The sequence below is a fragment of the Meriones unguiculatus genome, chromosome 7 (assembly GCF_030254825.1).
Source record: "Meriones unguiculatus strain TT.TT164.6M chromosome 7, Bangor_MerUng_6.1, whole genome shotgun sequence".
Classification (NCBI taxonomy): Eukaryota; Metazoa; Chordata; class Mammalia; order Rodentia; family Muridae; genus Meriones; species Meriones unguiculatus.
The window spans coordinates 86431062-86458671 of record NC_083355.1 but is presented as its reverse complement, the minus strand read 5'-3'; the positions used below and the strand labels follow the sequence as shown (position 1 = coordinate 86458671).

At 43.3% G+C, this 27610-nt stretch overlaps 1 protein-coding gene across 2 annotated transcripts in view; it reads right to left on the bottom strand.

Moving 5' to 3' along the window:
* Window positions 1-27610, bottom strand: part of Rad51b (RAD51 paralog B) — a 523994-nt gene that overhangs the window by 148799 nt on the left and 347585 nt on the right. For both annotated transcript variants that reach the window (XM_060387770.1, XM_060387771.1), the window contains exon 9: window positions 13877-13973. In XM_060387770.1, coding sequence (XP_060243753.1) covers window positions 13877-13973 — 97 coding nt within the window. The remainder of the gene's footprint in view (window positions 1-13876; window positions 13974-27610) is intronic.

The following is a 27610-nucleotide window of genomic DNA, read 5'->3' as shown; positions in this document are numbered from 1 at the left end:
GAGTTGGCTCAACAGCAGAGAGTGGACACCCCCACTTGATGAAGCTTTCCATCGGACCACAGGTCACAGGGCCACCCTGAGTTCAGGAGAGGTTTGTTTTAAGGATGGCTTCCCTAGTCCACAAGCACGATAATGCTTGGAAGAGTCTGCTGACCTTCCGAAGAACACCTAATCAGTTGGGGTCGCAGGAGCATCATGAAGAGTGGTGCCCCAGCAACGGTCTGTTGGTAGACTGGAGGCTGAGAACCCAGGAGCTGAGACCCTGCAGCCCCCTTGCTTCCTAAGACTCTTCCCTCTGAGGCTTGCCTGTGGATGGGCGTCTGTGGTGGCTTTTCCAATAGAAGTGCATTTGGTTTCAATTCGCTTTCATAACAAAGACTAACCCTGAGCAAGATGGAGAGTATTAAGCTCCATTGTTCAGACTAAGGATGGCTGACTTGGGTGGCAGGAAGCTGAACAGTTTCTACTCCAGAGGAGAAATTGTCTGTGGCTAGCAAGTCTCATTCCCAAGCCTTAACAAAACAAAACAAAACAAAAACAAACAAACCATATAGTTATAAAGGCCAGTAAAAGAAAATCAAAGGATCAACTCAAATCATAGGACTGGCCCACAAGGAATCTTCATTTGACTAAGTCGGAAGGTTGGTTTCTTAAATAATTATATAATCCTTAAGGCATTGTGATGTAATACGGTCTGAGGGTAGAGCAAAGTATTTGGAAACATCTCTTGTATTATCTTCGATAATGAGAAAATGAATTTTTTTTTTTTTTTTTAAGATTTGGCAGCCTTAAGATTTGAAGGTTTGTTAAGTGGAAAAGGTAGGAGAGACCCAATGTAATTTCCTTTGGCAAATAAACTTCCCATGACACTGGTTCATGTCTCAAACCAGACAGGGACTCTCCATCACTGCAGCTTTTCAAATGCCGTGCCAGGCACATTTCCTTCTCTCCCTGACAGAAAAAAAGGCACACTGGATCAGCTAACACAGTGGGAGAATTCTGACGCACAAAATGTCCTAATGAAGTGTCCTTCTCAGTAACAAACAAACAAGCCTGAGCTGGGAATTATGTAACGCTATCTTTGATATTATTTAGAAAACAACAGGGGGGGAAATGCCATGAGTACTGCGTTCCTCAAGAACATCCAATCAAGGGCTCAGGCATGCTTCCTGGCTTCAGACTGGCTATAAATAAATTTAATAAGGATGAAAAAAGTCACTGCATCATTTACAGTCTCTCGACTCCAGCTGACAAAAATCCAGTCCAGATGTTTGTCCTAGGAGATCAACAGTAACTGGGTGAAACTCCCTCTGGAGAAAGAAAGCTCTGAAAGAAATGGGGTTTGAAAAGAAAGGGAAAGGAGGTTGGCAAGGTGGGCGCAGACAAGCCCTGTTTGATACTCATTTAACAGAGACACAGTACTGAACTTATTTTGTGTATAAGTACCCTAGATTATTAGCCTCCCCCTTCCTCATCCCTCCTTTCAAAGCCACGGGGACTTGGCCAGTGAAGCCTGCAATGGTTGTTCCATAACCTTTGCTTTTAAATTAAACAAATGACCTCAGCTTTTGGAGCAGTTGTTGATTCTGGGGGAAAAGTATGCCATTAAAAGTGTGCCAGAAACAGATTTAATTGGTACACGTCCCAAAAAGTGCACAGGCTTCCCGCATATAGATTTCAGGGAACTTACTCAAAAGCTTTGTCAAAATTCGAGATGTGAAACAAGGCAGCTGAAAGAGTCCGTATCAAAAGGGTAAATTCAATTCAAGAGATATTAATCTGATTACCTAAGTACGGCTGCGAATCGGATATGGTCCATTGTGAGCGCTTGTTCAACCTGGACAGCTGGAGGAGCCAATGGCTTCCTTTCCCCTGACATATAATTAAGTTTTAAGAGCTGATCGAGTTACGGATACAAAGTTTTAAGAAATATTTCATTCAGGAGTGGCATTTACAGTACTTGCCTGTTGCAAGAGTCATTGTTCATTTTACTTCCTTGAGCCATGCTGGAGAGTGTGTGGATCAGGGCGGAGGGGTTCGGTGTTTGTGTTTCAGGCTACAATAACCGCCCTCTGTGCACCTGCCTGGAGGAAAAACCAGTCCAGCCGCCTCTCAAGACAAAAGAGGCCTGTTTTAAGTGCTGAAAACCCAGACATGAACTGACCCTGTCAAATTCCAGTTAGAAAGAAAAAATTCAATATTTTCATCCAATCCAAGAGGAGCCTGGTTTCCTTTCCTAGCCACACTTAGTTTAAGCAAGGGTGACTGGGCAACAGAATCACCTCTTTTCTCATGAGTCTCCCCACCCTTCTAGATCCCTCCCCTGGAGGCAGAACTCACAGCCTGGCACACCTTCACCCGTCCCTCAGGGTCCATACACATCCCCCAGCTTTCTCTCCCAGAACTCCCAGTGCATACCTTCCCAAAGGGAAGCATACCTTCCCAAAGCCATGCGTTACCAACTCCATGTTACAAAGATGTCCCTAGTCCACACTTGTCATAAACTGCAGGTACACTCACCACTGCAAGAATGCTTACCAGCGGGCCAAAGAATCAAGACTATACTCTCCCTATTTCTGTAACAGTTCTTAATGTCAGTTGGTCAAAGGCTATGACTGATTTTAGATGATGTCTCTTGATGGTTTAGCCTCGACTCACACTAATTTAAATCTAGGATAAGTCACACTGGGCTCAACTGATAAGTGCATCACCGTAAAGGAAATGGTTTCTCAAAAAATTCGAAGCAGCCAACAAAGTAAGGTTTCTTTAGAGGATTTTACCAGAGGCTTTAGCTCAGGCAACAAAGAAGCAACTAGAAAATGGAGGTGACCTACCTAATTTGAGAGCACGAGTTGGTTACAACACCAGAAATGACCTGTGAATTACAGTTCCCTACTTCATTGAGTAGAAGGAGAAATAAATTAAATGATTATTTTGACAATTCTCTTGAGCTGCCATTGGTAGTGAGGCCCTGTCTGAAACACATGCTTTGGTAAAAGTATATTTTAATACACTTGTTGGTAAACAGCTTTACTTTCAAGGGTTAAATCTTTCTCAAGACTGCTTTACCTCCAGCCCCGACTGGGCAGGTGATCGGCATGGGAAAGCCAGGCTCCCTGAAAAAACCATGTCACCAGGCTGTGTTTAATTGTGTCTAGAGTGAGCCCAGGAACCAAGCAATAGTTGATCTGATGTGGTGCTCATTAAAAACTAGCCAAAGAAAAAAGAGTTGCCCACCTCAGTGTGAGCTACACTGAGCTACCTTCTGGTGAATTCCCAGTCAAGCGTGGTGCTGAATCACAGCCCGCCTCTTTACCAGCAGGCGTGACCAGTGACAAAGTCAGTCTAGCACATGATACCCAGGGTGCTGCACAGACGCCGATGCAAAATATTAGCCAAGAGTTCTGGTTTAGTTTTGTTTTGATATCCTTGACGGTGGCCTATGCCATCACCACAAAGGCCTATCTTCTCCCTTAACGACATTTCCTTATTTATGTATTGGTGAGCACACGCCAGGAAAACACATGTGGAGGTCATAGAGCAACCTGGTTCTCTGCTTTTATTATGTGGGTCCTGGGACTCAAACTCAGGTGGTCAGGCTTGGCAGCGAGCGTGTTTACCTGCCAGACTTGACTTTCCCCCTCATTTTCGGCAACTCGCTAGGTGCTATACAACAGTGAGATCTAAACTGTCCCATGTGCATGAACCTCATTATTAGGCCTTTCTGTATTTGTTAATCTTTCCCTGTCTAACCAAGTATAGCACAGCACCTGGCCAACTCAGATGTTGGGTTTAACTTCATTTTGGTATGCAGAAATTCTAAGGCTCCAATTAGACAAGCTGACCATTGGACTTGGTCTTTACGTTCTTCTAGAGGGCAGGGCCAAGGCTGAAACTGGTCTTGTTATCCTCTGAGCAACCAACAAGCGTTTTATATTATGGGTGCTCTACTCTGAATGGATGGCTGGATTAATGAACAAACAATTGAATGGGTGGAGCCAATGATCAGCTTCAGGCTTTGAGGCGAGCGAGATGACGCAGTGGGCAAAGGTGTTTGCTAACAGAGCCCGATGATCTGCAATCCACATGGTGGAAAGAGAGAACCAACTCCTACATATTATCCTCTGATTGCCACACACATGTTGTGGCATGCACACCTCAAAGATTAATAGGTAGGTGATAGAAAGATAGATAGATAGATAGATAGATAGATAGATAGATAGATAGATAGATAGATAGATAGATTTGGGGCTATAGTCTCGTTCTTCTTGAAAAAGCAAAGAATTCTTCAAAGAAAACATGGGAGACTTTTGAACTTGATCCAATGCCAGACATACATATATCCCACTTACTAAGACAAGGGAAGCAAATACTAGAACCTATATCATTTGAGAATGTCCTGTTGTCTAATGTGTTTTATATATAACTTAATTGCACAGTTATTTGTACTATGCTTTACAGATAATATGGTAAATATTGATGGGTTGTAGATCCAAAACGAAAACATTGCTGCTTCAGATAATAACTAACCAGCATAATAACTAACAAGGAAGGTGCCAGATGCCCATAGAGAAACTGGTCTAGCCTTGGGTTGTTCATCATTACAGGATGAAGAGGGAAGCCTGCATGAGGTCTTGAGTGGCCAGAGGAGAATATAGTACTTTGCTTTGTAAAGATGGAATGCAACTCTACAAACACTCTGAGAAGGCCAATAGGTGTCGCTTAGTGTGGCCAAGGGAAATAAGGGCTGGAGAAGTTAAGTAACTTGCGTAGAACAGCAGTGTGTGACAGAGGTAGTTCTTGGATCCAAGTCATCTTGTTTGAAATGCAATGCTTTGTCACTCTTAAGACATACTTCTTCCTGAGTATCTATCAATGGAGAGCTTCCAAAGTGGGGGTGAGCTGTAAGAAAGTGGCCACCAGTCCGTTGAAGCATGGAGCTCAGCTCGGCCAACGACAGGCAAGTGAGACGATAGTTTCTGGACATGACAGCACTATTGCATACTTGAACTCACAGTGGCTGTGACTTTGTGCATAAGACTTGCTTGAGTTCAAGCCAGGCAAAGTTCCCAGCATGGATGGTGGAGGGACTCATGAAACCCCACTCCTAGCTGAGGCACTATTGGTAACTGATGGCTTCTGGGGGAGGGAGAATCAGTCTTCTTCAGGGATGCAGACCTTGATAGAACACCCATCCTATACTCATCTCATAGAGGCAGGGCTAGGTAGACACAGGGAGGAGGAGGAGGAGGAGGAGGAGGAGGAGGAGGAGGAAGAGGAGGAGGAGGAGGAGGAGAAGGAGAAGAAGGAGAAGAAGGAGAAGAAGGAGAAGGAGAAGGAGAAGGAGAAGAAGAAGAAGAAGAAGAAGAAGAAGAAGAAGAAGAAGAAGAAGAAGAAGAAGAAGAAGAAGAAGAAGAAGAAGAAGAACACATGAAGTTGGGAAGGAAAATTAGACAGGATAAGGAAGGAATTGGAGGAAAGGGAATGGGGGTAGATTTCATCAAAACACTTTAATTATAAATGTATGTGAAATTCTCAAACAATAGAAAAGGAGAAAAAAAACCTTAATATAAAAGAGTGGAAACAACATTGTAAAGATTCTAGGCTTGATCATATTAGTGGAAAAAAACAAACAAAACAAAAAACAAACAAACAAAAAACATTACAGACTTGCTGAGCTTTCTTAGTGCTTGGTACAGGGTCTAGTATGTACTTAGTCATTTGACTTTACTGTTGCAACGATTAGCAAAAAGAACATGAGGCATGCTATTTCCACAGTGTCATTTAGAACTTTAAATCATTCGCTCTTTTTCTCTTACCTCCTAACAATGAATTATAGGTACCCTGATATTATTTATAACCATAAGGTGCTCTGATAAATGGATGGTGAGCTAAATTGCTTTGTTTGGAGACAGAGACTCCTATAGCCCAGGCTGACCTCAAACTCACTATGTAGTTCACAATGACCTTGAACTCCTCCTGATCTTCCTCTCTCCCAGCTCCCAAGTGCTAAAATAACAAGCATGAGCTACCAAGCCAGGCTCATACAGTATTTTTAGATGCCTAATGTACCAAATGAATCTCTCCTGGGCCAATGAGATGGAAAATCAAAACTAGACCTGACCACTCATGACCTTAGAAAGGCTAAAGTATACTGAGAGGTTCTTACTGTTGTAAGATGACATATAAGCCCTAGACCCTTTATCTGTAAGATGGGATAATGAATACTATCTTTTCACAGAGTTGTTATCAGGATTCTATATGATAATGGTGGAACAAAGCCAAGCACATCATACATGACTATAAATACCCTTCCTCATGGGCTTGCCTTTTAAACGTGAACTGCAGCAGACTTTTGTTCTTGCTTTTGAGAGTCCCGAGACCTTCTAGTATCTACTCTATCCCAGCCTCAGGATACACCACCGGTGATCTACTGAGAATTCGGATAAAGACACTTCTGTCTTGGTACCCTTGATACCTCCCACAGAGACTCAGTGAAGAAGCAGTGATCCTCAAATTGTGACCTTTGGATCAACACTATCCTATCCTCAAAGGCTCAGGACTTGGTAAACATATAAATCCTTTGTTGTACCCAGATCAGCTGAAACTGTAGAGTAGAAGCCCAGGAATGTGTGTACTAATAAACCCTCTAGATAAAGGTCAAGAACCACTAGGAGAAAGGTTCGGGTGGAGAAATGCAAGTACTCTTTTTTCTAAAGAGCAGATCTGATTGGGGAAGTCCTCCATCCTCTTTGAGCATATAGCTCTGGAAGGAATAAACAAAAAGAGCTTGGCTGGTCTGTTCTTAGGATATACTACCTGGCTGGACATTGTGACACTCCACCTACTAATCCCATTCAATTCTATGGATGCATTTTGAAAGTCCTTCATGTCACACTACAACACAAACTAAACAAATCAGCTACTTGTCCCTTCTTGTCACCAGACTGGCCTACTGGCCTCCCACCCTTGATATAGGACTCCCTGTGATAATGGCCAGTAAGGATATCTTCACAGAGGTTCCTTCCAACTGGAAAGCCTCCAGGATCCTACCGTTCTCTTTGGCCCTGTAACTCTCCGAGGGGACAACTGACAGCGCTTGGTTTTGGTGACTGATCCCTTTGGTCTTCTTGACCTTGAGACCTTAACAAAAATGTGAGCAGGTCTGGGAAAACAGATAGTAAATTTCAGATGATAAAGAGATCTGAGAATGCCATTAATCCCAGCACTTAGGGAGGCAAAGGCAGACTCAAATTGCTGTGAGTTTAAGGCCAGCCTGGTCTACAAAGTGAGTGCAGAGCAGCCAAGGCTACACACACACACACACACACACACACACACACACACCCTCTCTGGAAGAGAGAGAGAGAGAGAGAGAGAGAGAGAGAGAGAGAGAGAGAGAGAGAGAGAGAGATATCTGAGAATAAGGGGAAGTACTTTTAGAACATTTATCCCAGAGCAGGACACTATGAGGGAAGACTGTAATCTTAGTATCTGGGAGGAAGGCAGGAGGATCACAAATTTAAGGCCAACCTGAGCTATGTAGTAAAACCCTATCTCAAAACAAAACAAAGTCTATATGTTGGCTTAGTAGGCAAAGGGGCTCACCAAGCCTGATGATGAATTTTATTCCTGGGACCCACATGACGGAGGGGAAGACCCACTCCCTTACGTTCTCCTCTGGCCTGCCCACATGTGTGTGCCACTGTGCCACACACGTACACACACATGAATAAAGAATTAAGATTTAAAAATTTTAAACAAGACAAAACAAAATAAAACCTATATATCCAGGTCTCATGAAACTACCTCAAAGACTGTTCTCTTTGACTATTATCCAATGTGGCTGCATTACACCTGTGCTTCAACTGTGTCTTCCTTCACCAAAGGAGTACAGAGCTCAGGTCTAAAAGCACTTCCTGGTGCTTGATTTTAATGCTCCCTTTCTGCTTTGATCCTCCAGTCATGGTTATATTGCCCCCTTGGCCTCCTTGCTAAAAACCCTCAACCGGCTCCCCTCCCTCTTGAGATTTATGGCTTTTCTGACATTTGTAGTCTGTGCCAACCTCCTCTCGACTCCAGCTTCCTGCCTTACACAATATTTAGACTGCCTTTAGCTAAACATCACATATATATATATTTTTTGTGCTTTCAATCTTTTTTCTTTTCTATAAATTAGACTTTTCACGGCCTCTAAACAGTTGCTGGAAGTAATACAGGCATAGTCAAGTACGGAGATTCTAGAATGCAGGGAATGTGAGGCGCGAGTGAATGTGTGTGCCCTTACGGAAAGAAACACATGAAGCCCCTTGTGTGTTGACACATGTCTGTGGCTTTGGAATAAAAAACTGAAAGGTTGCTGGGTATTTTAAATACCTTTATCCAAAACTCACTCCTAAGAAGCTGCAGTGTCCAACCCTAAGGTTTCAGGGGAAGCATGGTTACACCCGTCCCTGGCACCACCCATTGGCTCACCGTGTGGCCTTTGAGCAATTCGTTTCTTCATGCTTCAGTTGCTTGAGGTGGACTAAGAAATTTATCATTCTAAGACATTTCATGGTACTATGGATATACTAATGCAGATGCTGTTGACAACAGTTGTTAGTATTAACCCCCAAATCACATGGGAACACCTGATACTTTCAAAGCACCAATCACAGCCATACACCCATAGCCTGAGTGATGGGTATGAACCTGCTCTACCCATATCCTTGTCTACACGATTTACACAAACCTATGAACTCCAGTATGAGCTTGAACTCAGAAGGGCCTTGGAGTTAACATGTGGAGAGGGTTGGCTAACTTGACCAACCCACCCAAAAGCTTGTGGTTAATGGATTACAAATTTGGGTAATGCAGAACAATAAATCACAACTAAAATAAGAAAGCTGAAAGTACACACAATTTAAGCAGAAACACCAGTGTTTTTTTATCGGAAATGAAAGAAACCATTGATCATAGCAACTGTCTGAGATTAGCAGGGAGCCACATTTTCAAACATCCTGCAGTAAATCCAGAGCAGATCCAGCTGGAGAGCAAGAGTGGAAATAAAACTAGAAAATTCATACCATGCTTTGAAGTCTGCTTCTTTCACAACCACGAGTCCCTGATTCGCCCCAACCATTCTGAGCTGCCTTTGCTTGCTAAATTTATTTTAAAAGACACACAAGCCACACACACTTGCATATAATCTTTCAAATGGACTCCAGCTTTTTGCAAGGGTGGCTTGTTAGAGAATTTGAATCCCAAAATACTTTCTCTTGCAAATGAAATCAGCCATCAATTCCCCTGACTGCAACAGGAACAGAAGGGTTTCCAGCATTAAAAAGAAAAAAGTATTCTTGGTTTTATTTTTTTCTTTTGTTCTGTCTTTGACCCTTCCATGCACTTTTAAGTTTTAGTTTCCATGTGCTATAATGAACCAAAAACTACTAACAGAGATAAGAAGATATCAATATGCCAGATGCCAAAATGCTGGGACGGCAGCCCGGTAATGTTTTCCATCCCATGAAGCCACCTGGGACTCCTCAAGTGGGATATGCCACCATATTGAAAAGTAACTGCTACCCTCCTAACCTGTGAGAAGAGAGTGAGCTAAAAGTGTGGGGTTGAGCAGAGCTTCAGTCTTACCACAACACGCCAATGACACCTATCAACCATACTCCAGCATACGGGAACTCTGCCTGTTCAGCTCAAATCCCAGGTCAGGATAGGATCTGCATTTATGGGCAGATGCATTATTAAATCCTTTCCCTAATGATCGATATGGGGAAAGAGAGTCCCTGGAACTGAGAGTGGCCCAGCAATTCGTGGTCTCTTCAATGGCTACAAGGAAGAACTGCAAGAGCTAGCAAACAGGAAAGTCGCAATAACCAACAACTAAACTCTGATAGCTTTTATGTCGTGGTTTTCACCATCAGAACAAAACCCAAAAAAGATGCTTTGAATGACACTACCTACCCAGGCCTAGAATTATGGGAAATGTAAAACAATAAAAGTCATTATTTTTATCCAGTCTCTTTTGTGAAATGACAGGCTGGACAGTTAGAACATTACTGAAATCTTTTCCAGCCCTGATATTATTATAAGACAGTAAGGGGGTCTAAAGAGCAACTCACTGGTGGGATTTTAACTCTAAGATACAGAGAGGGACAAATGACTTCATCATTGAGGCTGCTCTAGTGGACACTTGGGCAGACCTGCCACACACTCCTCTCCCTGTATTGCTTGTTTCTGGGCCTGTCTGTCCCTCATTCTCTTTGCTTCTCTTCCATCCAAACAGAAGTGTACATAACCCTGAGAGTGAGAACATTGGGATGAGATGACTTTGCAACTTCTGTAAGTATGCATGATCCCTGAAAGTTCTGTTTTCTTAAAGGAATGAGATAGTTCGTGAGAGGCAGGCTGCAGTATGCCAAGAAATTAAACATGTCCTCTTATTCCTTCTTAAGGCACAAGCTGTAGGGCAGGAGTAGCTTGAGAAAGGCCTTCTTGGCCTACAGGGTCCACTTGCACTCTACCCTTCTTTGGCCTCCCCACCTAGAAGCTGGGTAACTCAACACTGGAATGAAACCTCAATGCAGAAACTCATGTCGTGGACCCAAACTGTGAACACTGGGTGTGCTTAATCCAGACAACAACGCAGGCATAAATTGAATAGGGCAGAAGCAGAAACAAAAACAAAGAATTCTCAACTCTACAAACACTGGGAGGGCAACAGCTGGTCAGCTGAGATTAAAGGAGCATGAGAGGCCTCCCATCTCCTGACTTCTCCTCCCCCACAGCCATCCTTGTAGCCAGTCAGGACTTACTTTTATAGCCCCGCACAGATGACCTTGTTCCAGCTAAGATAGGGGCGCCTTTGATCTCAGCAGGAGATGCTCTGGGCCTGCAGCTGGCAGAGATTAATAGCACAGGATCAGCTTGGGCAGAATAGATGGCACAGTTGGACCAGGTCACTTGTATTCCCTTCTCTGCATCAGAGTAGAAGGGACTTCATTTCCCGGACCAGCCCCTGCTGGGTGCTCCTCTCTGGTCAACCCAGATCATTTTATTGCTGGCTGCTCCTGGCTGCTTGCTCTCACCCCACGACTGTTTTCAAGTGAACACTGTTTGAGCAGGAGGAGGCTCTGCTCTGCAGCTGAAATCCATTACAGGGCCCTGTAAACCAGAAGAGCCACCCGTGGCTGGGTGCTCCCCATCTGCAGACCTGCCTCACCATGTCGGGACTGCAAAAGACTTCAGCATTCTTTTGCTCTTTCAAACTAACACCAGACAGAAGAAGAAACTGAGGTCTAAAGTGGCTAAGAGATTTGCCCATGGTCATTAGTGACCACATAGGCAAAGGTCACCGAATAAAAAACTGAAACCCACAAGCAGTTTTCTATTTTATGTCATATACTTCATATCTCTCTCATAGAGACCACTGCAATATATTGGAGCAAGAATGAACGTGCTGAGAAATGCCCCCCTCCCCCTTTTGCATGAAGTTCTAGGGATAGACTATCACTGTCTTGTGAGAATCAGGCAAGGGCTTTCCCTAAGCCAACATCTGTCCATTTTAAGTCACTGATAAGTAACTCCATTTTCATCTTTGGGAAAGACATCTATGTCTTCTTTGCCTGCTCATCTATACCAGAAATATATCTTAAAAGACAAAACAAACAAACATACATAAGCCAACCGCTTCAGTCCACACTAGAGTTTCCTAATCAGGAACAGTCGGTTACCTAAGGAAGAGCTAGGAACTCCCTTTGCTGTTTATCACTTTCCTGTTGCCAATACACTGGAGTCCAAAGCCGTTTCTTTCCCCTCCATTTTGTTCTACTTCTTTGATTAATATAAAGCAGGAGCCCCCCCCCCCCCAATCTACTAATTTTCAAATAAAGAAGGAAGATAGTCTCTTCTGGTTTCCTTGGAGATGAAAAAGTATGTGTGTGTGTGATGTGTGTGTATGTGTGTGCGCGCACGTGCATGCATGTATGGGTTTGTGAGTGTGTTTGTGTATAGTGTGTATGTGTGTGTGTAGTAACAATTCTTAGCGACCTAGGCGGAGTACTGGTCACAGTCTTCTGTGGTACTCAATATCTACAGCAAAAAAAGAATACAGCATAGTCTGTGCCCCTAAGAATCTGGGAGTTTAAGCCTGGTTCTCTATTTCAGAGGTAAAGCACTGGCCATTGTAATACGCACGTGGCCCTAAGTTTAATCTCTGGCACCAGAAAGAGATAGCTGCCAAGTTACTTCTAAGATATATTGAAAGTTACCCTTCTTCGAACATTTCTTCACATATCCACAAAGATGGAGAGGACACAGAGGGGGAAGAGAGCAAGAGCAACGGTACAGGCCATGAGGCTCTCTCTATGTGAGAGGCAGTCTTTGAGCCCGCATGGCCTTGGGAAGAGGGGGAAGAGGGCAAAGAGAAATGCTGCTCTGGAGACAGAGGGAGGGCATCAGAAGACAGCATACTTGACACAGACCCTTTATTCAAGGACTTAGTGGGTTGGCCAGCAAGGAGAGGGCTGACCCCGAAGGGTTAAGAAGGATTAGCCTTATTTAGTGAGGGTCTAGAAACTGGTCCACTCAAAAGAAAAAATACTAGCATTTTTGCATTTGCTGACCCCCAAAGTTGTATTACATGGCTGTTACAATAAACACCAAATCCCTGAATATTTTCAACTTGGCACACTTATTTTAGCTCATCCTCAGAAAATACAACCCTCAGCATTTTGAGTAGGAAGGAGACACCCTGGAAGGAGGCTAACCAGCAGAAGAGAAACAGAAGGTCTTACAGGGTTTATCAAAATGAGCCAACTGTACGCTTTAATAAATCATTTGATCACAACGCAAATCACAAAGAAAATGAAGGGACACATGAAAGTTATATTTGGAAAGAAAGCTAGGGCTGATTGGATGAGGGGAGTTGAAAGAGAAGGTAAATCCCAGCTTGTTCAGGTTCTCAGCTCAGGTGGCAGGAGGATGACAGGGCACTGAATGTAGAAAGAAGGGACACAGCACTTCGCAGCTTTCATAAACACGTCATTAGTTTTCACTCTAAAGATAACACCAAGAAGCAGACATGTGGGGCTTCCAGTCTGAGACTAAAGCACTGATGATCCAGGAAGACTACCTGGCCAGGCAGTCAGGAGCCTTTCTAGGCCTGAAAGTCCCCTGTATTCCATCTTGACTAATTCTCAGAAAGGAGAAAGGGAAGATGGCCATGGAAGAACTGTGTGAGTCTACTCAGGCCCATAGCGCCGTGCCCCAAATTCAACTGCAACCAGCAAAGCTCAGAAATGTCAAGGGAGAACTTACACCAAAATTAGAAACCACCTTCTGACTGCTGATGTAGTTCCCCCAACTACTCAAGGCTCACCGCCTTCAAAGTCCCAGCCAGTCTGACCTTTGCTAGTAGGAGGAGGCAGACACAGTTTACCACTGTAGAGACGTTGTCTTGCTCTCGCTGTAAAGCTGATCAGGAACGTCCTATTGCCCGCAAATGGAACCCTTGCACACTTTTAGGCAGTTCAGAGGTGCTCAGTATAGATAAAAGGTGAGATCACAGTGGGACTTTTAGGAAAGGAGAGGCTGGAGCATTGGTCTTAGAAACTGGGTAGGGAGGTGCCACGGCCGGGTGACCAGACTCCATCCAGGGGGAGATGATGGATGTGTATGAAGGTGACTCAAAGGGAACTCACTCAGAGACAGCAAAAGACAAGAAGAGATCAGGTGCCCGGCAAGATGTCCAAGCCTAAATCACCGGGCTCCAGCAGGCTGCACTGACCAGGGTCCGGTAGCCCTGTCTCCAGCTCTCCACAGGAGGTAGAAGGCTGTATGTCAGTGTCAAGTTTCCGTCTCCCCAGGACAGATCTTTTACCTTCAGACAGGGACAAATCATCAGCCGGAGACACCAGGTCTGCTTGAGAAGGGAGGGCTCCACTCAGATGGGTCGTAATTTGATTCGTCAAGATAACCTGTGAGCAGACAGGGAGAACAGAGGGGGAAGGGAGAAGAAAGACAGAAGACCAAATTAATTATTAGAGCTATCGAAAGGCAGGCTGCAGTTTAGAAGAGTGATAAAGCCAGGTAGGAAAACCCCAGCTCAAACTAGCACGGGCTTATACTCAGGTGGGACCTGTCAAGACCCAGAAAGCAGAAAGAAGCAGGTCGGCTTTCTTCAGAGCTTACTTGGCTGATGGATTCTTCCAAAATGCCAAATGAAGCTGAGAAACGGGGCAAATCAGAATGAAGATGCACATGTGCATATTTTATAATGTTTTATCAGTTTTGAAAACTATGTTCCAAATATAAGATATTGCTGGCACTGATTTTAAAGTACTCATTTAAAGTTTGGAGGCCAGTGGCTTCCTCCCTTTATTCCCAATGTCAGTTTTATTTCCAAACTTATGAAACAAGAAGAAGATTCATCTCTAAAAGAATAACATAGGCATCTATTAAATCAGTTGATGTAGCAAAAGAAATGCTGCTTTACTATGCAGTTAAGATATAAGTTGATTTTATTTAAAAAAATAAAGTCTATAGCACTTAAAATTTCTGCAAAGGACTCTAAACTACATACCTCACATCTCCCAAGGCTATACAATGCTCTTATATTTGGTAAGTAAAAAAGCTTCCTTTTCCTTAAAAAATTCCACTAATAAAGTCTATTCCATTGTTTAACAATCTAAAGAGAGAATAAAATGCAGATTCTCTATTAGAGAATTCCAAGAACACGATCATCTTCAACAGTTATGGGTGAGGTTCCCATCATAAGTAGGAACCACTGGACACCTCGGTCACTTAAAGGAAATGCACCTTTGTGCACAGTCAGTGCTTGGAATGAGTACCTAACAGAATGGCCTCGGTCCTGTCCTGGGGGTTAGCTTATGAGTTGACCATCTTGATATGAACAGAATAATCTCCTTTTAAGAACTTCCCGCGGTGCTGGGGATTGAATGGAGAGCTTTGTGAATGCTAGGCACGTGCTCTACCTCTATCTACAGTGTAAGGCTTCCACATTACCTGGCTTTTCTACCTCACCGCTGGGTCACTATTTCTTGAATGGACCAACGGTACATACAAATCTTGAACCAATGGTAGCTTAATTGAAGGGGGGAGGAGGAACAGGATGTCAAGGTCAGGTTAAGAACGGAGGGGCTCTATGAGACAAGCTCTTAGGGTCAGGGAGACTTGGAGTCTCCAGCTACCCTAAAGACTTTCTAGGATTGTCGATCAGGCTTTCTGGGAGCCCACACAGCATTCACCATGCTCATACCTCACATTCTTTTGCTTTGCCACTTCTTATTTACACTAGTAAGACTCATACTCACATGGACTGTATGCAGTCAACATGCCCGAAAATAGCAACTGTTTATGTGAACAAGTATGGATAAAAATTATATTCACCTCTCACTTCATAATATGTAGCTGATAACAGATAATAAACACACGTCAGAGTTCAAACTGTGACTCTGAGACTCTGGACCTTGGGAAAGCCACTGAACTGTTGAGCCCCAAGTTCTACAGACAAAATAATAGCTATGTTATGGAATTTTTATGTGAACTAAGTGAAATAATCAGTATAAGGCACATAATGGAATACCTGGTACTAAGTAAGTGTTCGCTAGCCAGACGCCATTTTAGTTCTCAAGAAGGATGACGTGTAAGCTAATGACATAGTGTGCTTCAGACACTGGTTATTGTTTCCAATAATTGAACATAAAATCATACCAGGAATTAGTTTTTAGGCAGATCTTTCCCATTAAACTTAGCTTGGTTTTGTGTGTTTGTTTTAGCTAACCACACATTTTTTTTGTTGTTTGTTTGTTTAAAAGGGGTCTGGAGAAATGGCTCCATGGTTTGATCTTACAAAGAATCCATGTTCAGTTCCCAGCGCCCACACAGGCCTGCTCTCAACCACCTGAAAACTCCAGTTCAGGAGATCCGTTGCCCTCCTCTGGCTGCTGCACGCACCGCACACATGCAGGCAAAACACTCACAGACATAAAATAATATACTGAAATTTTAAAATTTTACATGAAAAGATCACACTAAGAAAGCCAATCAGACACTGATATTACTCTGATAAAAAATATGCCCCATTTTCTTCTGAGGAGCAAAATAAAGTATGTTCTATTTTTTTCTGTTTATTTTTTAATTGTGATTTCTGAGAAGTCTAGATATGTCAGTCCTGATTTTGTTTATTAGAAAAATTTCTTAGCATATATTCTCTGTACAAAGTGATGAGTTTCATAACGACATTTTCTTTTCTTTTCTTAAAATGTGTTTATTTGTTTTGAGAGAGAGTCTAACTATGTAGTTCAGGTTGTTCTGGAGTTCATTATGAAGATCAGGCAGGCCTCTTGTGAGCTGGGATTAAAGTGTGTGATACCAGGCCTAGCCCAATAATCAAGAATATCATTGGCCAAACTCAACATCCCCCCTGTTATGTTTATTGGATCAGTTATTTGTGGACATGAAGGTTGTTTCCTGTGATCTATTTCAAGGTTATTTTTTTAAAGATTTATTTATTATTTACACAACATTCTGTCTGCACACCAGATCTTACTATAGATGGTTATGAGCCACCATGTGGTTGCTGGGAATTGAACTCAGGACCTTTGGAAGAACAGCGAGTGTTTTTAACCTCTGAGCTATCTCTCCAGTCCCCTGACCCCCAGGTTATTTTTAGTTGCTTAGGAACATGATAATAAAATGTGGGCTTTCATTTTTGTGGGATTCTCTCAGAAGATGCTTGGAGAGAATGACTAGAACTCTAGCAATGTGGTTAACAGCATATAAAAACAACAACTTCACTAAATATAGTACCTATCATGTAAAGCAAAGCCTGTCGCCGTATATACTGGCAGCATTAAGAGGAGAGGAAGCTGCTGGCTTCTCCAGAAATGTATATATAAATGAGAAGGCATCAGCTAAAATATTTCCATCACTATTTTTCAACTTTGGTTTTGTAACGGAAACATGCTGAGGTGATGCTTTCACTGTACGGAACGGATAATAGTCTGCAAATCTCCCACGGGCTATAGACGGCTCCAAAAGTACCTGCCCTGAGTTGGGGTGCAGCTCTGTAGCAGAGCATTTACCTCGGATGTGAGAGGATCTGGGTTGGATACCCACCATAAGAATGACAGGATGGGGAGGGGAAGAAAAAGAGTAGGAAGGGAAGAAAGGAAAACACACATTTCCACTGAAAGGGTAGATGGAGAAGAAAACCTTTTCTCTCTCTTAAGTGGCTCTGCTAATTATCTCTCCCTTGTTATTGTGAGTCTTAAAGTCGAGTCACTAAAGGTATCCACTACCCAGAAACTCGGGGGCTTGGTAATCACATCATCTGATGAGATTGTGTGGTTTTTCTAAATCTGTGTTTAGCAAAATGATGGACCAGAAACACTTCCAAAAGCATCAATTACAAATAATCTCAACCTGGACAGAAGCCTACAGATGTGTTTTGCTCCGAGGTGATCTGGAGACGTGAAAACTATGCTCTTAAAATAACTTATAAAACACTACTACAGAGTTATAAACAGAGTCTTAACACTGTCTGGTTTCTGAAAATGAGTTCCGACTGACACTTCAGAGGGCTTTCCGTAAACTCTGCTCCACTGGAGCAACTGGGGTTCCTGATGTGACATAAATTTGAAATGAGAGCAGTCTGCACAGAGGTTTAAAACAGTGGCTTTGGAATTAGGCAGACTGGGGTCCAGATCTAGGCTCTCTACTGTTTCTAACCTATGAAGCACTGGCCAGTACCATAACTTTTCTTGATGTGATACTACTTTACTCCCAGAAGATTAAGGATTAGACTAGATGGTTTCTTTAAAATTTTTAACACAGTAACTCAACCTATGGTATACAGTACACCCGTCACTGTCCTTAGTTATCCTTTGCTGATTGTGCTTTGCTTGTTCAGAAGTCTCATGTCCAACTTTACATAGCAGCCTGTTGGTATGTACAACGTGTATTGTTTTGTGTCTGTTAAGAAAAGATTTTAAAATAGTTTCTCAACCTAAAAAAAAAATTCGCAAATAAAAGTCGGGGTCCCCTTTGTAGAACATATCATTCACTGTTGACAAAGAACATACATTTGCTATTTATATCTTTAAAAGCAATAAAACTTTAATTGAAAGTGCATCTGTTATTTTCACCATTTCCTTAAAAGCATGGCTAATTGAAAACACAACATATGCACATCACCATCAACTGTAACTACAAAGCCAGAGGGGGACTCTTGGACAAAAGGGAAGATAAGAGATTTAATGATCATGGTTCCATCTGAAATCAGGAGGAGACCGAATCTGGCTAATGTTTTCTTAGGAGAATCCCATCCTCCTATGAGGAGGGGGAACAGGAGCCCTGCAAGCTGTTGAATAACTACTGTCTTGACTCAAGTCTTTTATGGAAAGAACACTTACTTGTTCTGTTTTGTTATTTTGCACTGCATTGGCTATAGGATGCATAAAAAGTACATTTGTATACAAAACACAACTCCCTATAATGGAGCAGAGACCATGAGTCCCATTGCTAACACTCCCTCCCAACACAAAGAGGGGGGCAAGTCCCCATGCCATATCCACCATGGCTGCACGGATGAACCTGACAAGAGTGGGGGAGAAGATCAATAAAAGACGGACAGATGGGCAAACTGGGATACGGTGGATTGGGCTCTCAGCTGGAGTACCCCAGAATCTTGTTGTGAACAGAGAGGTGGAGTTATTGAACAGCTGAACAAGGATGTGGGGTTGTTACATAAAGATAAGCAAGGAGGCACAGTTTATGGAGGATAGCTGGATTAAGGGGACAGATTTAGCTGATCTCCATAGAAGCAGTCTCTGTATGGGGAATAGTCTTCAGACGGTAACTCTCTGTGGAGAGAAAGCTGTGGCTGATAGTTTCAGCACTTGGTCTCCTGAGGAAGGCTCTGCCATCCCTCTGAACCTGAGGCTATGGGGTCCTTGACATGGTCACACCCATGTTAGCAGCACACATTCACCCGAGGCTTCTGTCACTCACTCTGTTTTCTACAGCCTGCATTCCAAGTTTCCTCTTGCATTGTCTTTTATAAGCACATCTTTTACAAGTGTACCTTTTTGTGCACTGTGGCACAATGCCTCTGTGCGTACCGTTTAAGGAAATAATGAACTTCTCTATAAAGAAGTAAATCCAAGAAACAGACTCATAAACAATACAACAGGTCCTGTTCTCACAGAGAAGACTTGGAAATTAGAAAAAGAAAAGAAAAAAAAAGATGGGAGCTAGTAAGGGAGATGGCTGGGAAATCAATGTAGTCTAGGTCAGGAGGCAGAGGGTTCTGGTCACTAAAAAACATATATCCACAAACAAAACATATGACTCACTTCCATTAAATATCAAAAAGGTCAAATGCTTCAATATCAGAGCATAGGAGCAGAATAAGCTGGTCTTCAGGCCTGAAGGTTAGAGGACTTGGACATCGAAGCCCTATTCTCCACTAGTGTAAGAGCCCTGTGCGGATCACGCTCCTTTAGCTGAGCTCTCTTAGCTATACTGCATTCACACCGTCGTCTAGATTAGTGATCCTGCTCCAGAATAAGTCTGCCTTAATGGGCCACTTGAGTGTCTAGTTTGACCTACCCCACACTGAAGGATTAGAAGTATCAGTGTTGGGGCTTCCATGAGTAGCCATCAACTATACCATAGCCTACCATGAGTTTCAACATCAATTGGAGAGAACAGAATGGAGGACTGACAGGTCCAAAGGCTTTTGATAGAAGAGGCACCTTTTATTCAACTCTTAGAAGATAACAACAACAACAACAAAAAAGGACAAAGTTTGTAGTCAACAGGGTTAGAATAGGTAGAATGTAATAATTGATCTCGTTCATCCGCAGAAGAAATATTAATGGTCATCAAACTTAACATTTATAAGTCAATTAAATATTTTTTATTCTTTGAGCATTTCATAAAATGTATTTTGATCACATTCATCACCCAGCACAATCTCCCCACTCTCCATTTCTCTACTCCTCCAACTTTGTGCCTGTCCTCTTTTTATTTTTAAATAATTGACTTCAATTTGTGCTACTTGTATATTCCTAGGTGTGGGGCCATCCACTAGGGCAAGGTGACTACCAGTAACCAACCCCTTAAAGAAAAATGAGTCTCTTTCTCCCAGAAGACGTAGGGAGACAACTGTCCATAGCTCCTCAGGAAAGGGCCAGGACTTGGGAATCCTTTCTCCTTCCACGCTACAGTGTTGACCAGCATGATACCGTACAAGTCCTTCAGGTAACTGTGGCTGCTATGAGTTCATGAGCACAGCCACCATTTCATTTTGGTCTTCTCTGACCTCTGATTCTTACAAACTTTCTGCCTCCTCTTCTGTGATGGTCTTTGAACCCTGAGGAAGGACTTTAACCTAGATAGACGCCTTTATGGGTGAGCACTCTCCTGACACCGATTCGCTGTACTTTGACCAGCCGTGAGTTTCTGTGTTAATCACCACTCAGCGCACGAAGAAACTCTTCCGATGAAGTCTGAGAGTAGCGCTAACCTACGCAGAGGGAGCCAGGAGCTTAGAGAACAGTTTGATACTGTGTTCATTTAGTGAAAGAATAGTAGTAAGCTCACCCATGGGACCTGTGAGCACCCCATCAAGGGTTCTTAACAATGTTTGCAGTACCAAGCATGTGTTTCCTTCTGTGGTGTGGGCTTTAACTACAATCAGAAATTGTTGGTTACCTCATAACATTCATGCCACTATTGCACCCATGGGCATATCTCACCATGAGGGCTATTGTTTGCAGTTCCCAGAATTCCCAGGGTCTACATGTACGTAAGGTCGTTGATAACTTTTTCCCCTCAGTGGCCTGTATAGCACCTTACAGTACTATGAAAGCTATCCAGGAGAGTAAGCTTCCTGGTCAGTACTAACTTTATTTCTCCACATCCTATGAGCAATGTATGCAGTGTTTTCAGCAACGGGTCTTTTGATGATGAGTTAGAATAGATAATTAAGCAACGGCAATAGCTTATATTGTTATGTGGGTCTCTAGGATACCTCTGATCAACGACTTGAGGGGAAAGATCCTGTATTTTGCACTGGGCTTTTTGGCTTCTGGGATGAGCATAATCCCCTGTGTACATTAACTTCAATCTCCGCCTACACACACACACATACACACACACACACACACACACACACGCCACACACAAAGCTTATAAAATAGTAGGTTTCCACATGGCTTTTTCAAACAAATCAGACTTTAAAAAAAAAAAGAAGAAGAAGAAAAGACATCACAAATATGACAAATGCTATCATTAATTTTGTGTGTGGGCGTGTTATAGATTTTATCATCTCCGTTTTTCCAATGATTGAAGTAGTCACCAGCCTGAGTTCAACAGTCCAGATGACAAAAGGGACTTATAGGATTCCTTGACTCTGCTTCTTCCTAAAGCAACAGTAGGAAGAACAGAGAGGGTCTCTGGGCCCAGGTCTATTTAACAGGTGACTTCTCCATGCCTTGATGTGTTGGATTGGAGAATTCAATCTATTAGCCATGAACAATGGGATGTCATGTCCAGCCATGCAGCAAAAGCCTGTCCCAAGCCAGTTGATACCAAGCCTAACTAGTCACACTACTAAATAACTCTGAGCCATCTAGGCTCAGTTTCTGGAAAGACAAGCATGTGAGAGCTTCTACATAAACTGTCAATCCTTCTGATGCGTGCGCCTGGTCATTTTGAAGCTACAGGTATCTTGGAAACTAAACTCATCATGGAACTCATGTCTACGTGGAGCAGAGTTCAAAGGGTGGACGAGCAAGAGAAAAACCAGGCATCTCAGGGAGTTCTATGCCCAGAACACCACTTCCTCCTCTACCCACTCCTTGGCAGAAAGTGACCACAGAATCAAAACCACCTTAACTGGGCCAGGGGGCCCTTGGTGCAGTGAATGTAAATAGTCAGCCATTGAAGAATAGGGCAAGTGGGTGAGAGAGCAGCTTAATGAGAGTGTGGGCAACTGACTCTACTCACCACCAGCCTGGCACAAGCACAGTGCTTTCAAAATGATGAACTGCTGCCTTCTATGGGCTCCGAAGGCACAGTCTTTCTTTTGTACTTAAAAATGGTCTGTCTACTCCAAGCAAGATTTTTAAAATATTACTTTCTATACCTTAGAGCATCCTAACCTCAGAAATGAGAGTGACCTGGCCTTTCTATCCAAACAAAGCCTTGGGTGAGTCAGGCATTCTGAATTTTGATCTCAGCTCTGTTAAAGCTTGCAGATGCTGTGCTCTTAAGAAGATAGAGGCCAAAACTTTCCCTGTGAGAAATTGTTCGGATTCACTGAGTCCTTTCATCACCAAGTCTTGAGAAAGGTCCTGGAGTGGGTTTTTAGCATGCTCTCCTCTTGCCCATGATAGCGGCTGGTCAACTCTCCTGCTCCCAGAGAGCCCCTATGAGATGCCAACAGAAAAAAAGAGAGTGAGAAAGCAAAGCTTCGTCTCTCTCTCTCTCTCTCTCTCTCTCTCTCTCTCTCTCTCTCTGTGTGTGTGTGTGTGTGTGTGTCTGTCAGTGTGTAATGGTAAATGGATTAAGAACAGGGTAGAACCACCATGAAGGTCCAAAGGGCCATGTTCCCAGGCCTGGGCCTCTATCCCTCCCACTCTCTTCCTACTCACTTCCATCTTTGGAAAGAGATATCTAGCATTTGTTGTGAGGAAAAGGCAGACTAAATATTCTGGAATTTGAGCATCACAAAAACAAATCTGGTTTTACTATTCGCTGGCTTAGTTTTGCCAAGCTCTGGAAAATTATAAATCATTCCATGATGGAAAAAAAAAAAAAGATCATTTTTCCCCCTTCAGCTCAGAGAATATCAACTATCAGTTCTAGAATAAAGAACTGATAAGGCTTTAGGACGCCAGTCTGCTATTTCTATCATGAAGTAGTGAATGTAGGACAATGGTTATCTGGGAAAATGTGAATGCTGCCAGGGATTTTCTTTTTGAAATATTTGTCATAAAACATCAAGCTTCAATTTGGCCCGAAGAAAACACAACTGTGGGATTCCAGCAGCCTGCCTATATTTAGTTTTGGCTCTGACATTAATCTGCTGTGCAATTCTGGGAAATGTGCCTAACTCCTCTGTACTTTAAAGTGTTGAGTCCACAAAATCTATGAAGAGAATTACTATATTCTGGTGGCTGTTAGGAGAGGTGGCTACAAAGAAAATGTGGACATGTTTCACTTTACATTAGTCCTGGTATTGTACTCAAAATTCCATGATTATCACTGAGTCACATTATCTTCAACTTTAAGAAAGCTGCTCTGCCCAGAGACACCTAGCAGGTGAGGAAAAGGGGAGGGGAAAACAGTGAGGGAAATGGCTTGGGCACATTTGACTTCGCGGTGTGAATACTTTCGTTCTTCAGAAAATTCATACTCTTAGAGTGATTTGGGAAAAAAAAAAAAACCAATCTCTCTAACAGACTGGATTCCTTAGCTGTTGCCCTCCCTGAGTCCCCAAACCAACAGGTGCTAAAGTCAGCCCACTGAGACCAGGGAGCAATGAACTGATAGGCAACTAGAGCTCTCTGTGCCTATGGCCACAGCACCACAGTTGTGGGTTGCAGGTGTCCCCTGGAGTGTACAACCTCTGCAGTGTATTACCAAAGTAACTGACAGCCAAGCTGGAGAAGTGAGCTGATGATCAGGAGTGCCTGGAAGAAAGACAGTCTCCGTGAGAGGCAGTGCATACGAAGGGAGGCTGAATGTCCTCGGCTTTCCCTGCACACCTGTGCAGTCACAGAGGGCACTGCTAAGGGTCCTGCTCCTACCATCTTGCATCCCTCACCTCTGTCACTGAGTTCAGAGGAAATGTACTGAGGCAGGAGAGTGCCTGCCTTTTGTTGAAACCAGGTACACGGGGTAACTTTACTACACAACGGTGAGGTTTTCTCTTTGGCCTCTAGAATGGACACTCCGGAGGAAACCTGTGGCCTGCAACTTGTGAGGCTGTTGGCCATAGGCATGGTGAGCTCTCGCTGTAGAGCAACATGTTGTTTCCTGGCCCCAGTGGGCTGACGTTAGCACCTGTTGGTTCTGAGACTGGGGTGGGGTAGGAGGGAGGTGGCAACATTTGAGGAAACCACAAGCAGCAGGCCAGTGTGCTGTTTCTACCTCTAGCCCAACCTGGTAGTGCTACAGCCGTGATCTTGGGCCCGCTGCAGGAAATGACATGGTCTCTTGACAGGGTAGACAAGGTGACTTCCAATGGTGCATTTACCAACTATAGGAAACACTGCAGTTAGCACGAGGCCGAGAAAGTCTGGGCGCCTCGCTGTGGAAAAGAAGGAGGCCAACTGTCAGATGACTCCGAGGTTCACACGGATGTGAAAGAAACTTTCCTACCAGCTGTGCTGTGCGTTTTTCTGTGGCGGAATCACTTCTGCATGAAGTTTGTTTGGTTGTCTTTGCCACTTCCTTGTCCCTGCCTACTGAGCTCTTCAGAAAGGCAGGGAGGTGAATTTCCAGCAGCCCCCCCCCCCACACCATGAGTTTCTGATGACCTTTTTAGGTGTTTTTGTTACTTGTGGTGCTTTCTATTCATGTGTATGCCTTGGTGCTGGGGATTCCCCTCCCTTCGGTTGGCAAGGAGTGTTAGAGAGACAGAGCTTTGTGATAAGTACCATCATAGAGAGCTTGTGCTAACTCGCTTCCCCCCCTTACACTCATTTGGGACCAAGAAAATAGTTCTATTGAGTCATTTGCTCCCCCAAGAGACTGAAAATATAGCTCTTGGGGGAGTCCAACTTCATCAACATCAACTTTGATCCCCTAGCCTCATCTACACTTACTGTAGACAGGAGCTGAGCTCAGAGGAGCTTTAGATACTTCCTATGGGGCACAGACCAGCGCTATTCTCCCTGTTTGCACCTCCATGCTACCAATATGAATGGTGTGGCATCCTAGCCAGCACAGGCTCACTGAACTCACTCACCGGGAAGATGCAATTAGCTCCATCTCCAGAGTGATTCTGTAGCCCAAACAGAACTTTGTTTACCATTGTCCAAAGGTTGGTTAACAGGATTGCCTAGAAATTCGCAAGTCAGCAGCTTTATCAGATGCTCAGACACAAAAATTTTTTCATGTCTTCAAAGATAGACAAATGTATACATTATTTTTTTTTAAAGGAGGAGTGATATCATTCTTCTGTGTCCATATTTAAATGACATTTGATATAGGCAAAACAGTAACAATTCACAATTAGAGTCAAGAAAGGAGAGACACAAAAAGAGTAGGTCTACAACAAATATATTAAGTGGCCAAATATTGACCTAGTAGCCCTTAGGGTGGCGCTCTCCATTGTGGCCACTAGTGAGCAAACCCCCAGTCATAAGCTTACGGGTCCACTGAGGTTGGTGTACAGGCAAGGGCACAGCTCCTCACTTGAGGTACAAGGCCCAATGCCAGGGAAAAACTCTCTGCTACTTGCTCCGGTGACTTGGCAATGGCCATCTGAAATAGTGTCTGAGAGGAAATGTGAGGCTCTAGTAGGCCTCAGAGAGGCTAGAGGATGCTTAGGCACCTGCAGTGCCTACTGGCCCAGCTTACCGCTCTAACTACATATTGGAGCCTATGTCTTGTCTCTTTTACTCTCTCATTTTCAGATGGCATTCTGTCATCTCTCATGTGATATCCTTAATGGGAGTAATGTCACTGTGGTATTTCATATTTTTCAGAGTTCATTCACAGACCGGTCTTAACTGATCCTCAGTGTGTAAAGAAAGCTGGGAACTATGTCAGGCCACCATCACGGGTTGGGGATAGGCAGGCTCTCATACATCCTGGCTCTCATAATAGCAGAGGAACGCCGGGTCTACGCTTACTCAGGTGGATTTGCTCTCTCCATACCTCATTTTCCTGAACTGAATAATCAGGTTAGCAATTATCCTTACTGTGAAGACATATATGAAAGCATGAAACGTGCTTTTTTAAAAAAAAGTCTGACAATAGGTGCCTGATGAACATTACGTTTGTTGTGACATTTTCTCTTTAACCTGTTTATGTCTCATGGCTCCCGTTCTCTGGCTCTCACTTTTCCTACTCAAATGCTCCAGTCTGAAGAGTCCCTTCCCTTCACTCTTCTTTACGTTTTTTTGTATTTCAGGGTCCAGGTGAACTCTCAACTCTTTTGTGAAAAATTTCCCAAATATTTAAGCCTCAACTACTCACTGGCTACAGGAATTTTTCTCAGTGTTACATGTGTTATTTTTCTTTTAAGGAGACTTATGAGAAATATTTCTTGGTCTCAAGTGCATTCAAGGAAAGGAAGTCACTTAATACCAACTATCTATGATGGCACCCGTCATAAAGTTCTGTCTTTCTAATCCTTGCAAATCCTTGCTTACAGTGTAAACTTCAAGAGCTTTGCTGTCTTTCTGGGCCCCTGGCCCTATTCTAAATGAGGGGAGGCAGGACAGAAACCAGTGCCAATTCAGTAATTCCCACCTAAAGATAACACACGGCATGCCTTGCCCGACATTTATTTCGCTTATTTCATCCTCTCACCCCAGCAAAGTCAACACCATTATCCTGTTTTTTAGGGGTGAATAAACTGAGGTTCAGAGAAGTCAAGTGGTTTCCTGAGATCAAACAGCACCATGGGTTAGACTCAAATCAGTCCTCTGGGGCTGCATGGTCTATATTGGTTCTGACAAATAAAAGTTCTTTGCATGAGAACTCATGGTCTCAAGGACACTTGCTGATTCAGTTCGTCAAAGCAAGGCATGCTAATATTAGATTAACCAAGTTCCATATTGTTCAATGCAAAATCAGATAAAGAAATCTGGGAAGATGGCTCAGTGGGTAAAGTGCTTGCTGTACAAGCCTGACAAGTTAAACTCAGAGCCTCAGCATCTATGCAAAAAGCCAGTTATGGAGGCTTGAGGATGTAACCCAGTGTTGGGAGGCTGAGACAGGAGAATCTGATAGTTTTATTCTCCAGCCAGTGTTGCCCAAGGTTCAGGAAGACATCTTGTTCCCAAAAAATAAGGTGGAAGCTGTGATGCCTATGAACCACAGCAATGATCAGCATGAAAAGATATACAGAAAGGCGCAACAGTGGTACTCATGTCTTAGTGGTAACCAACAGATATCTATTTGGACTTAAGTTCTGCTCAACAGAAGAGAACTCACAGCTAGTAGAGGAGACTAGCTAACTTCCTAGGGCTAGTGAGGTCATGGATCTTGGAAGAGAATGTACTGCTACCACTTCACTAAACCAGCATAATTCCAAACTGTGTTCTAAATAATATCTTTGCCCACACTCTTCATCAAAAAAGAACCTCTTTTCAGCAGACAGAAACCATCACAGAAAAATCACAACTGGCCAAAATGTAGGGAATACATTTTGATCATGGGGTCCCAAGCCCCAGGAGATACATCTACAACACAACTCTCGCACCCAAGGCTCAGGGAACATTGAAGAAGAGAGACAAAAAGACTATAAGAGCCAGGGGGACTGAGAGGTCTGCTGTGAGAGCATGTTTCTTGGAAATGTCAGGGAGGCTACACCCAGGATACTAGAGCAACATAACTATCTAATCAA